This window comes from Arachis ipaensis, chromosome B06 (assembly GCF_000816755.2).
Source record: "Arachis ipaensis cultivar K30076 chromosome B06, Araip1.1, whole genome shotgun sequence".
In the NCBI taxonomy this organism is placed as follows: domain Eukaryota; kingdom Viridiplantae; phylum Streptophyta; class Magnoliopsida; order Fabales; family Fabaceae; genus Arachis; species Arachis ipaensis.
In genome coordinates, this window is record NC_029790.2 from 7,062,428 (window position 1) to 7,075,576 (window position 13,149).

Below are 13,149 nucleotides of genomic sequence, written 5' to 3' on the forward strand. Positions count from 1 at the left end.
TATGTTGGAGAGAGAGAGAGAAAGAGAGAATTAATGGGGATGCATGCATGCAGTATATATATGGATGCAGGTGTAGAGGGGGGGTGGGGGGATGGTCAGTGATTGCAGAAACAGAAAGCTAAGGCTGGCACTCTGGTACGGCGCTCTTCGCTTTCACCCGATGCAATCATTCATCATACCATTACCATACACCATCCCTTTTCACTTCATATTATTTGCTACTATATCTATATCCCCCCTTTTAATCCAATCACACTAGTTAAATTCCAAAAACATCCTTTAAAACAAAGAAATATAAACTATAAATTGATAAAATAAAAATTAATTATTATTAAATTTATAATGTCTATCATGTGTGAGTTCTGCTGTCTTAATTTAAAATAATTAGACTTTATTTTTTTATTTTATCAACTTTTTTATTTTAGATAATTTTGATCTATTAAATTCAAAAACTAATTTTTTTTCCAAAGCAAATAATAAAATCATTTACTAACATATTTTTATGTATGAAAGAATTGATAAAGTAAAAAATTAATCATATTATAATTGTTTTCAACTTCACAAGATGAAATACGAACCCTCGACACTTGTTTAAGCGGACGAGTGAGTCGAGCACTCGAGCAACCAAATTGATTTTTTCCTTCACAAAGTTGTATAAAAGAGTTGCTTGTTTGGATTTGGTCCCTTTATTATTTTGTTTTTTGTTAACTTGTAGTGTGTTGTTTGGTAGTGTCAATGGAGCTGCTGTATGTTCAACTAGGTAGGCCCAAATTAAATTTTATAAGCCCATTTAGGTTGTTACCCCATTTAACCCCAATTCACTTGCATGACAAAAACACAAAGTCAATTCACTTGCGGTTTTTGGTATATCAGTATTGTGAACTGTGAAGTCCAAATGTCCAATTACTGTAGGGTCTGGAGTTTTTACTTATTATATAATTTTTGTTGGTAAAATAAAATTGTAAGTTTAATTTTACAATTTTTAATTTTTATGTATCAATTAAATGACAGTTGTATATACAAGACTAACCTGCTTTAGATTTATGATTAAAAGATCTAGAGTTTGATTATTTGATCTTTGTTGAATCCAAAAAAATAATAGCATAGCATAAATAATATTATTATATCTAACTTAAAGAAAAAGTAGAACATATTATTACATTGAAAAAGTTTACGGGCCAGCAATTTTTGTGTTTTTTTGCCAGCACTTAACTATCAAAACAAAAGTGGATGATCTCCCACCATTAGATGTAATCTCACACCATTAAAAACACTATTGATGGCCAATTGATGATTACAAAACACCAAAATTGCTGGCCCTAGCATTCCTCTTATTACATTAGCTTACAATTTCTTGTGAATTCAACATCATACTAGTAATATGATTTATTCACAACTAAACTATAAACACCCCATTATTTTTCCTATCTTATTTATTTGGAGAATTATAAGCATAGTACGTACTAGTGCCAGTTCACAATGTGTCTGTGTTGTGTTGTAATAATTATACATAATTAAAGTTGGATGAGGAGCGAGCTTATATCATTTGCTATATTCTCAGCATCATACCTAGCTCCATAGAAGCCTTTCCTGGAAAGCCCAACGCAATACAAACCATTCTTTCCCTTCCAATGGTCCGGGTAACTGGGCTTTGGAATCCCGTCCTCGTTCAGAAGATAATCATCCCCCTACGCCCATAAACTTAATTGTTACATGGATTTAATTATCTAATACAAAATAGAAGAATATTTCTAAGTATTTTATATTTATTAGTTAAACTTTGACTGATACCCAGGTATATTCTTTAGCCTTTTAGTAAAAGAAAATACTCACATACATATCGAAGTTATACATAAAATATAAAGACACGCACTCATTGTCAAAATAAAAAATATATTTTTAAATATTAATAATTAATTAATAATTAAAAATAATAAATTATGATGATTGTTTAAAATTTTTTATAGTAAAATATCTGATGATGTGTCATGTTGAACTATCATGTCATATTTACGTAAAAACTACTCTAGCTATCTTTGTTTTTGTGTTTCCGTGACTAATTAATACCTTTGACTTGTTAACGCGGATGGGATAAAAGTAATAGAGAGACAATAAGTCAATTAACTTTTAGTATTTACAAACCTTAAGCCACTTGTGCGTTGATCTTTTGAAACCAGTGCAGAAAATAATGGAGTCAAAGGGGTGCGATTGGCCATCCTTGAACATAACGTCCTTGCCTCTTACGCTTTCAATTTCCGCTGGCAACACCTAAGTAAACACCAATAGAATCATTCCTTCTTCGTCATCACGTTAACACTTTAACATAACGAAACATAAGGTAATATGCTAATATTTCAATTAGGTGTCAACTGCACACTCCTAGCTTATGACATCGGCGCATTGCTATTTGCTGGGTATCCAACTAAAGAGTGTTGTTTAAGGAGATCCGGGCCGAAAGATGCACGAATTTCAGACCAAAAATCTGAGAATGGATAGTTTCTAAAGGCAATTCTTAAGTTTTTGGATAGAAAACGTAAAAGATCTAGGATTTGAAATCGAAAAGAGTACTAACGTTTGAAATAATAAGTATTTTTCTATCTTTGTCGATAATTTTCTTAAAGATATTTCGAAAAATGAATTATTCTATCTTGTTCAAATGGACTGGACACATTAATAACATTTATCTATCATAAAAACAAAAAGATGATAATATGTATGTTTCTGCGTTCATCTGTTACACAACGAAAGGTGAGACTCTGAAGACTATAATTGAAAAAAATCATATGAGATTGAGAGTGTAGATTGTGTATGCGAAAAAAGCAAAGTATAGAAGGATAACTGAGACAAAGGTCCGAAAGACAGTTCAGGAAGAAGGTGATAATCGGAACAAGACAAATTTTCAGTCTCAAAGAGGAGATAACCAAAGACAGGCAGAAAAACTAACGAGGCACCAAAAAGAACCAGACCCACATGGAAATAGGTGGACGAAGAAAGTGGAAGTATCGGCGGTGAAAGAGAATTTGGACTGGCTACAGAGAAGTTTGGTCGGCGGTACGACGAAACCAATTGATTTTAGTTCCTTGAAGGAGATGATTGGAAAAAACTTGCCTCAAGTTGTTCAAGTACGGGAACTAGAAGCGTATAAAGTTCTTTTGACTTTTGATTCTGTATTGAATGCAGAAGAAGCATATACGTTTACAATGAATAGTCTCTTACATTTCTTCCATAGTGTATGGAGATGGGATGAGACGAAGCGATGTGAAATTCGAAGAGTGTGGTTAAAATGCTACAGAGTTTCGTTACATGCGTGGTCAGCGGATACCTTTAGTATGTTAGGAGGCCAATGGAAAAAGTAATCGGTTATGACAAAGTGACAGAATTGCGCATGTCTTTTAGTGTTGGACGAATGCAAATTCGATGTGCTAGTGAAAGAAGTGGGACGGAAGGCTTTTGGATTAAATTGTTATGAAGAAGCTAATGAAAAAAGGTACTATAGTTGTGAACAACGAAGAACAATTAAGGAAAAGAAGTGTGCGGGTACGAGCTTAAGGAGTGCACGGATTACAAAACCGGCGATTTTCAACGACCAGACAGCCGATGTGGTGATGAGAGAGCTAAGAAAAGACGGAAAAGATAAAGGTAGGTTGGTAATTCCTGAAATTATTTTGAATGAATGGATTAATGATCATTCAAAATAAAATCAGGTAAAAACGATAACATATCAACCAATTTATAAGGAATTGAAGAAAAAACAGATTGTGTGGGATGTGGTTACATTAATTGTGAAGCTAACTCTGAAAATACAATTACATGGGTTTATGAAGGTAACTTTAATGGGTTGGAAAGAAGGGACAAAATGAATTAAAAAAAAAAAGAAGGTTCTTTGTAGGCTTGGTGTTAGGCCCAACAACTCAAGGATATCCAACAAAGGTAGGGAGAGATCCTTAGGCCTGGTTTTCTCAATCAACCGGTTCGGTGATGTTGGGTTGGGTCTAGAATCCGGGTCAGGCTTGATGGAAATGGAGCATAGTTTTCACGATAGGGATGGGCACGTTAGAGAAGGGTCTACGGCAAGTGTGTAGGATGCTGCATCTGTAACACTTGCGCTGGAGACCGGCGCGGAGGTGATCGAAGGAGGCCAAATCGATGTTGAAGGAGGGAAGCTAAAGGCTGGCCGCGGCAGAGGAGGCTCAACGTGGCAAGGAAGATACGCAACCCTGACGCCGCCTATGTTGGGTCGTAAGATCGAGGAGGAGTTGGTGGCGGAGAACCAAGCCGCTACTCTCTCGGCGGTGACATTGAATGGAGGGACAGGTGGGCTGGGTGTGTATGTTAATGATGATGGTGCGAAAAATGTTGATGAAGGAATGAGTGATAGGGATGACATTTTGAATGATAGTGGCATGGGTTCTGGCACAAAGGGAACAACTTTGACAAAGGGAGAGGGGGAGCTGTCAGAACACAATGAAGAAGTAGCTAGGAAGAGAGTTGTTGATGATGGTGGTTCGGACAAGAATAAAGAAATCAAGAAAAACAAAGATAGTATTTTGGAGGAGCAGATGCTTGAAAATAGAAAAATTTGGGACTTCGCATTGGAATCAGGTACAATTTTATACAATAAAGAAGATGACATCATGACTATTCTTCAAGCGCAGAATGAAAAAATTGTTCAGAAAAGAATATTGGAAAAATAGAAAAAAAAAAAGCAAGTAGTGACGAAGAGGGTAGGTCAGGGCTGTTTCGGGTAGTTTGCTGTTAATTTGGGATGAAATAATATTTAAAATGAGTCGCTGTCATAAAGGAGAGCATTAGTTATGTGTTGAAGGGGTCTTATTAAAAATAATTTCAATTGTGCTTTTTTTAGTGTACAAGACTCATATAAGAGAAGAGAAACTTGCTGTATGAAAGGAATCGAGTTGTATAGCAGAATTATGTCCGTTTCTATTTTATTATATGGGAGGCTTCAACGAAATTGTGCAGGTGGAGGAGAGAAAGGATGCCGCCAGATTAACAACGACTACGATGATTCTAAGAATTGGATACAAGATATGCAATCAGTAGACTTCCGCTTCAAAAGTTTACATCGTTTACAGGTCGATCTTGCAGTCAGATTGATAGAGTTTTAGTACACTATAAAAAGGAGAAACACAAAAAATAATTGATGAATTTCTTTGTTATTTTTTTTGTTTTTTTTTTGTTTTGTTTTTAAATTTTCTGTTGGTTTATTATTATTTTTACTCTATTTATTGTATTGATCTCTCTTATTAAAAAAAAAAAATACACGGCACATGCAAGAAAGTTGAAATTCTCTTGCACTTTCTTTTAGATAGTTTATAACAATTTGACCCACACAACAAAAGAGAGAAAGACAACAAAGCAACTCTCAAAAATAATTAGCTATCTCCTTTAACATTATCATTAAAGATTATTAAATACTCATGAGAATTACGGTCAAGAAAGAAGAAAGCAAATTAACCAAGAAAACAACTATCATCCTTATTACATATGTTAGAAAGGATTATCTATTAATTTGATATTTAAAAAATTAAATTGTTAATAAATTTTTTTTTTAAAAGATATTATCGATACAACAATCTCCAAATGATTTGAAAATACGACAAAAATAATTAATAAATATGAATTTGGATTCTCTAAAGTTTGAATTTCACTTTAGAGAGTAAAGTGTGATCTTCCACCCTTGAATAGTTTCTCTTTCATATTTATTATTGGTTATTTCAAAAATTTATTTGTTAGTTAGTATTTTTTAGAATTTGTTTTGTCAGTAATGCAAATTTTTGGATATTATTTTATTAGTTTACTCTATAAACTAGCACCATTCCTCTACTATTATAATTCTCCATTCTTTAATTATTGTGGCTTCGGTTGTTAGCTCCCCCATTGAACCCATTTGCTCCCTTACACTTTTGTGTTACGTTGAATGATCAAATAAATATATAGGTCAACAATACCGTAATACATATGATGAGAAACAATATACTTATTTTTGTTACTCCGATCCTTAATATTCCGATTCTTTAAGCCAGTGACTTCCTAGTATGGCCAAAATAATTAAATACTAATTGACCCAGTTGTTATAACTAATAATAATATATAACATACATACCAGGATTATGTAAACAAAAAATATATTAACAAATACTACTGATTATTGTTTTCACGTTGGAATCAAATATTTATTTTAAATTTTCTAATATTAGGTACCTAGCTCTCATGATGATACGACATATTATAGAAATTAACAATATAATGCTATCTTTCATAAAATGAAGCATGATTAGCATGTTATGATAATGAGGCGACGGACGGAGAAGGCCTAACAGATAGTTGAGGATTAATTAAATTATTGGTAATATTAGAGAAAAAAAAACTAAAATTTATTTTATTTAATATTTATTAATAATCATAATTAATAAATATTAAATAAGATAAATTTTAATTATTTTTTATTAATTTTTTTGTTATTAAATATTTTTGTTAAATTATAATGGTAGATGATAGGATTAATTATGTGGAAATTGTCCGAATTACCGTGAGCAAGAAATATAAGAAGGGAGAAGACCGAGGATCACAGTGAGTTTATTCATGCATTGATCAAATGTGTGAATCAATTTTCTCAACCTTCTTTTGGGAGGAGGAGAAAACTTATATTCCAGTGGTGATCTTAGATAAACCAGAATTAGATGGAAAACGATCTTCCATTTTCAGTTTCATCCTTATCTTTTCATGTTGCCATTGTCGCCACCAGCACGACATCATTCTCGAGCAAACACCCAACATCATGGCATCAACACTACCTTTCACGGGTACCACCTCAAAACTCAATTCCAACTTTTTCACTATCACTCCAGCCATGTCACCCTCCCAAACTTTCAACCTCTCATTGTTGCCACCTACCCTCCCAAATTCCTAATTTATCAATTCCATCCTATCCCATCTTTATATCATCTCCAATTTCTGCCACCACAATTCTATTAGTACCATCACATTTTTTAATTCCAACAATAACAACTTTTCATTTTTTTAATAATAAAAAGAAGTTTGAGAGAAGAAAGATATCAAAATTCAGAAAAATAGAAAAATGAAGCAACAAATCCAGAGACAATGATGTGGAGAGAGGGGTATGAAGTCAAGGTCGTGGAGTTTGGATGGAGGTGTGAGGGTGGTGGTTGCGGTGATGGAGGTGAGGAATGAAAATGGAGGAGTGGCAGTGAGAATAATTTTATTTTAACAAATTTAATAATTTTATTTTTACTGTGTCATCCAAAATGGTCACATCACACAATAACGTGCCATCTGGCTTCCATTACTGTCAAAAAAATTATTCAGGCGACAGAAGGTTAGAAATGACAACGAAATTTTATATTGGTGTGTACAAATGACTCATTAAAAATTGGGGTGTACATCTGTCTATCGTATAAAAATTCATGTGTACTTTTGTCTATTTTTCTTTGATTTAACTAATTATTTACTAACTGATTAATTCAGTGACTTAATTAATTACAATTAACTAATTTAATATAGTAGTGGCAAATATTTCCATTCAAGTTGGAGCATATAAATTATATGTGCCTAACTTAGACATGAAAAACTGAAATTGAGGATCTGGAAGAGCTTTCGTGAAGATGTCTGCTAATTGACATCGACTCAAAACATGCATCAGTTTAACAATTCTAGCTTCCACCTTTTTTCCTAATAAAATGACAATTAATTTCAACATGTTTGGAGCGTTCATGCATGGCTGGGTTTCTAGCCATATGAATGGCAGACAAATTATCACATAACACACATGATTAAGTTGATGTTGGCATTCATGAACTTCAATAAAGTCATGATGGACACAATTTCACATGCTGCATTGGCTAGAACCATGTATTCCGCTTGGGTCGAACTTCGCAAAACCACATCTTGCTTCTTACTTTTCCAGGATACCAAGGAGTTCCCAAGAAAGGTGCAATAGCCAGTGATTGAACGACGTGACGAGAAGAACAGACCCTGACCAGGTGAGGCTTTGATATATCTAAACACATGCACAACATTCAATGTGGGATTCGAGGGTCAGACATGTATTGTGCGAGTTTCACAATCGCAAATATGATGTCTAGACACAAGATTGTCAAATACATTAAGCGCCTAATGAGTCGTCAATAGCATTTAGGATCTAAGACAGGTTTAGCTTCACTAGCCTTGAGTTTATAATTGGCCTCCATGGGGTGTTGGCAGGCTTGCAATCTAAGTAACCAGTGTCCTCCAAGAGAGAGAAAGCATACTTACGTTGTGAGAGAATAATGCCTTTCTTGGATTTTGCTAACTTCAGGCTAAGAAAAAATTTGAGATTCCCCAATATTTTTAACTTGAAAATTGACTAAAGTCTTTGGTTAATATGGTCCACCATTTCATCTTTGGATCTAGCAATGATGATATCGTCTACATATAGAATAAAGAATGTACTAGACTCACCTTCACCCAACAAAAAAAAAGTTGTCTTGCTTGCACTGTTTGAAACCATGTACAGTGAGAGTTAAGCAGAACTTAGTGAACCTTTGGCAAGAGGCTTGACATAGGCCATAGAGTGAACGAGTTATAAGTTTACACACGAGACTTTGGTTTCGTTGTGGATGGCCAAGAGGTAAGTTCAAATAGACTTTCTCATTGAGCTCACCATTGAAGAACGCATTACTGATATCTAACTAGAGTAAACTCCAATTCTTCACTGTATCTATTGTTAAGAGAGCTCTCATTGTTGTAATTTTGGCAATAGGGCTAAAAGTGTCACGAAAATCCACACCTGCTTGTTGTGTGTAGCCTTTGGCGACAAAGCGTGCTTTGTACCATTCGAGACTGCCATCTATGTTCATTTTAGCTTTATAAACCCAACGACATCCAATTACATGCTTGTTTGTGGGATAAAGGAACTAATTGCCAAGTCTGAATGGCCTCAAGTGCATCGAGCTCCTCCTTCATGGCATCCCTCCATTTTTAAAATTTAACAACTTGGTGGTAGAATTGAGGTTTGGGTATGGCATTGGCGTTGGGGATGGTGTGATAGTAGGTAAGGATTTACTGATGGTGACTAATGTAGTTATAGAAGAGATAGGAAGATGTAGTGTGGTGAACATAATCATGTAGATAAGCAGGGATTTGAATTTGCCTAAAAGATCTCCTAAGTTGGTTTGGGGGATGTATGGTTGTGGTGTTGGGCAGGAAAGGTTCATATTGAGAGGAATGAGTGGTCGGAGAGGATATAGAGTGTGGCACTTGTGGAGTGAGGTCCTAAGCAGGTTTGAGGAGGACAAAATCTACAAATAGATCTTCACTAGTCTCTAGATGAGGTGATGAAGCAAATGGCACAATGTTTTAATGAAAAATGACATTTCTCGAGATAAAAATATGCTTGCTTTACAGGTTGTATAGTTTGTATCTCTTATATCTAGTTGAATATCCAATGAAGACAGAAGGATCAGGTTGTATAGTGGCTGCATAGAGAAGGCATCCAAAACTTCTCAAATTTATATAGAAGGGTGCTTTCTTGAAGAGCAATTCAAATTGTGTCTTGAATTTCAGGACTGAACTTTGAGTTTTATTGATTAGAAACATAGCAGTAGCTACACACTCACCCCAGTAATTAATGAGCGCCTTAGACTAAAAGTACAAGGCTCTTGCAACATTCAATAAATGCCAGTGCTTCCTTTTGACAACAACATTTTGTTGAGGTTGATATGGGTAAGAAGATTGATACAGAGTTTCCTTTTATTATAGAAAATCAGCCAGAGCAAGCTCCTTAGCATTATCATATCTGAAGCATTTTATCTAGTGCCAAATTGAGTCTCAATTAGAGAGTAAATTCTTTAAGCAAATAGTAGCATCAGATATGTTAGTAAACAAATAGATCCAACAAAAACGAGTAACATCATCAACAATTATAAAGAAAAATATCTTTCTATTGTAAGTTGGGACATGGTAAGATCCTCATATATCACAACAAGATCAAAAATCTGTGAAGACATATTATTGTGTGACTCAAATGGAAGTTTTCTGAATTTAGCTAGTGAATAAACTTCACAGTTACTATAATTTAATTTATTTGTCAAATGCAAAGTGTCATCTAAGTGATGCAAAAGCCTAGAAGGAATATGACCTAAACGAGTGTGCCACAATTGTGAATTAACATGTTTATTGAAGAAGAAAAAATAGGTAATAGAGGATATTGATTAGACACTAAACGAGCTTATGTATTTGGTAACAAAACATTGATTTGGGATTCTACTTTCAGGATATATAGTCCTTGTTGTAAATTATCCATCCGAATCTTTTTCAATGAGTTTCTGTCCCAAATAGTGAAATAATCAGAACCAACTATGACTGTGAATGTAAAATTCGATAAAAAAAGTTGATACCGAAAGAAAATTTACATGAAAATCAGGGACAAAAAGAACATGTGTAAGAGTGATATGTTTATTGATTAAGACTGTGCCTATAAAATTGGCATGAAAGGTGTCACCATTAGGCAAAGCAACTGAATAATTTTGTGAAGTGTGAATTGAATTGAACAAAAACAAGTCACATGTGACGTGGATGGTGGTTCCATTGTCTAAAATCCAAGAAGTATTTGGTAATTTTGATCTTATCACTGATGTATTGAGGACAATACCTATTGGAGGTGCAACTTCTATCAACTTATTGGAGATAACTTCATGAATTTGGTGATTGTTTAGCAAATTCAGCAATTGTTGAATTTGTGTTTGAGTCAAACTCTGAGTTGAAAGTGCTTTTTGATCTTGATTCAATTGAGAAGCAACAACATTATGAGCAGATGTCTTTATCCTTCAACTTCTATCATACTTGGGTTGAAACCCATGAATCTTGTAGCATTTGTCAATCGAATGGCCAAGAATTCCACAATGAATCCGACATTGCACTCAGCGCTCATCGCTTTCCTCATGGCTCGAATCCAGGAGTTATAGTTGTCTTCAGTGAACTGCTGAGTGATGAGCACAAGTCCTAGTTGATTGGCCAAGGATAGAGAATAAGGATCAATCGCCATTGAAGAAGCAGAAGAGGAAGTAGAGTTCTACATGAATTAAAAGAAAATGAGGCAGCACAGAGATAAATAAGAAGTGGATGAATCTTCTTCTCAAAACTCATTGATCGGAACTGCAACTTCTACAGATGAGGAATTTGTGAAATTGATATATTCTCGTCAAACTCTATCGTGTGAGTTGACAGAAGAAAAAGAAGAATGGGGTAGAAGATGAAAGACGAAGATGGGGAAGAAAAGATGAAGGAGCAGAAGGTTCATGAAAGAGAGCAGAAGGTTCAAGAAAGAAGAATATCTTCAGATACCATCTTAGATAAATCAAAATTAGATGAAAAATGATAAATTAGTTGCATTTATCTTGCGTGCTGAAAGGGAGTTTATATACAAGCTACATTAGTGCGGTAACAAACTACTTAGTGTAACTAACTATTTACTATCTGACTAGTTTAGTGGCTTAAATAACAATTAACTAATCTAATAATATAGTAGTGGATAACAGATACCTCTTCACATCACATGCAGCTAACTATTTTCATAAGTGTCTAACTAATTTAGTGCTGCTGTAACTAACTATATCAGTAACAAATTAAGTTAGAGTAAAGTATCATTTTTGTTCCCAACATTTGGGGTAAGTCTCAAATTTGTCCTTAACATTTTAATCATCTTATTTAATCCCTAACGTTTTAAAATCGTATCAATGTTATCCTTCCGTCAATTTTGTGAAAATCCTTTAACCTCTTTTTTTTTTTTTGGACATTGTCCGGGTCGGACCGGACCAATCCGACTCAGACCCCAAAGAACCCAACCTAATCTGAGACTAGAACCTATTCACTACATAATGCCAAGTTTGAAACTTCCATCTTCTTCCCTTGTTCAGCTGCATATGAGCATCGTCAACATCAATTGTCCGTGACCGTCCCGCCAAGCCCATGGTGCCCAAGACAATTATCACTTATCGTTGCTAAGGTAGCTGCGATACCCAATCCTCAAGTCAATTCCAACGCCATACTCCCATTGCCCAAAAACGTGATCCTGAGAGACGCTTCCACAGCAGAGCTCCCCAGACCCAACCCCAGCAATTCTCACAAGCACAAATCCTCAAAATTAAAGATTCCTCGCTGGCCAAATTGAAGAGTCGCCTGCCCAGTGACCTCCTTCTTCCAATCCGCTGAAGAGGAAACTCAGTCCCCACTGGATCTTCTGATTCCGGTGTTAGGGTACTTCACTGTTTGGATTTTTAGGTTTTAACTGCAGCAAGTAGTGCTTCAGAGGCTTTTTTTTGTTTTTCTTATTCTTGTTCTTATTCTCCTTGATGATGAGCTTCGCGGCCTCTGCCGCATGGTGGTGTTCGAGGAACCTCTTTCCCAATGAGGGAGTGGCGTCGCCAGTTCTATATGGTTTCGCGGACTGGAAGAGGATGAGGGTTCGTGATTTGGGATTTTGGAGAGGGAGCCTCATGCAGTTCTAAAGGAAGACGAGTATGAGACAGAGATTGGAGCGAAGCATGGTCACCTTCTTTCGCTTCCGCGAGCTCAACCACGCATGCACCATCGTCTCCCATGCATTTTTGTTGCCACTGGTCGCTATTCTGCTATTGCCGCTGCGGCGGCGCTGCTTCACTGGTGGGATTGTACATTTTGTATGGTGATGATGTGACGGTGGAGTGCAAGTGATGAAGAAAGAATTTTTCATTTTTTTTTTGTATTTTCTCTTTTGAGAGAGGTTTCGTTATTATTAATTTATTTTTAAAATTTTTAACAGAATTAACGGTAGCATAAGATTGATACGATTTTAAAATATTAGAAATATAAATATGATATTAAAACATGAAAAATAAATTTGGAATTTAATCCAAACGTTAGAAAAAAAATATTTTACTCATTAAATTATAATAGTGTTCGTGTATTTTCTATTTTGACATGCATGCAGCTAGCAGAGAGATAATATCTTCATCATTGTTTTGAGTTTTGAATGTGATAAAAGAAAGATATTTTCGTAAAGAATATCTGTAACCAAGTATTAGTAGAGTAGTAGTATTAATTTAATTGTACATTAAAATTAATTATTAGTATAAAATATATATTAAAATATAA

The 13,149-nt window shown here is 34.8% G+C and overlaps 1 protein-coding gene across 1 annotated transcript in view; it reads right to left on the bottom strand.

The window, feature by feature from the left end:
* The window catches only part of LOC107645589 (probable indole-3-pyruvate monooxygenase YUCCA10), a 14,276-nt gene continuing 2,551 nt past the window's right edge, over positions 1,425-13,149 (bottom strand). Inside the window, exons 3-4 of the mRNA XM_016349639.2 lie at positions 2,143-2,268; positions 1,425-1,688 (exon numbers count right to left, since the gene is read on the bottom strand). Of these exons, the coding sequence (XP_016205125.1) occupies positions 1,515-1,688; positions 2,143-2,268 (300 nt within the window). The 3' untranslated portion in view covers positions 1,425-1,514. The remainder of the gene's footprint in view (positions 1,689-2,142; positions 2,269-13,149) is intronic.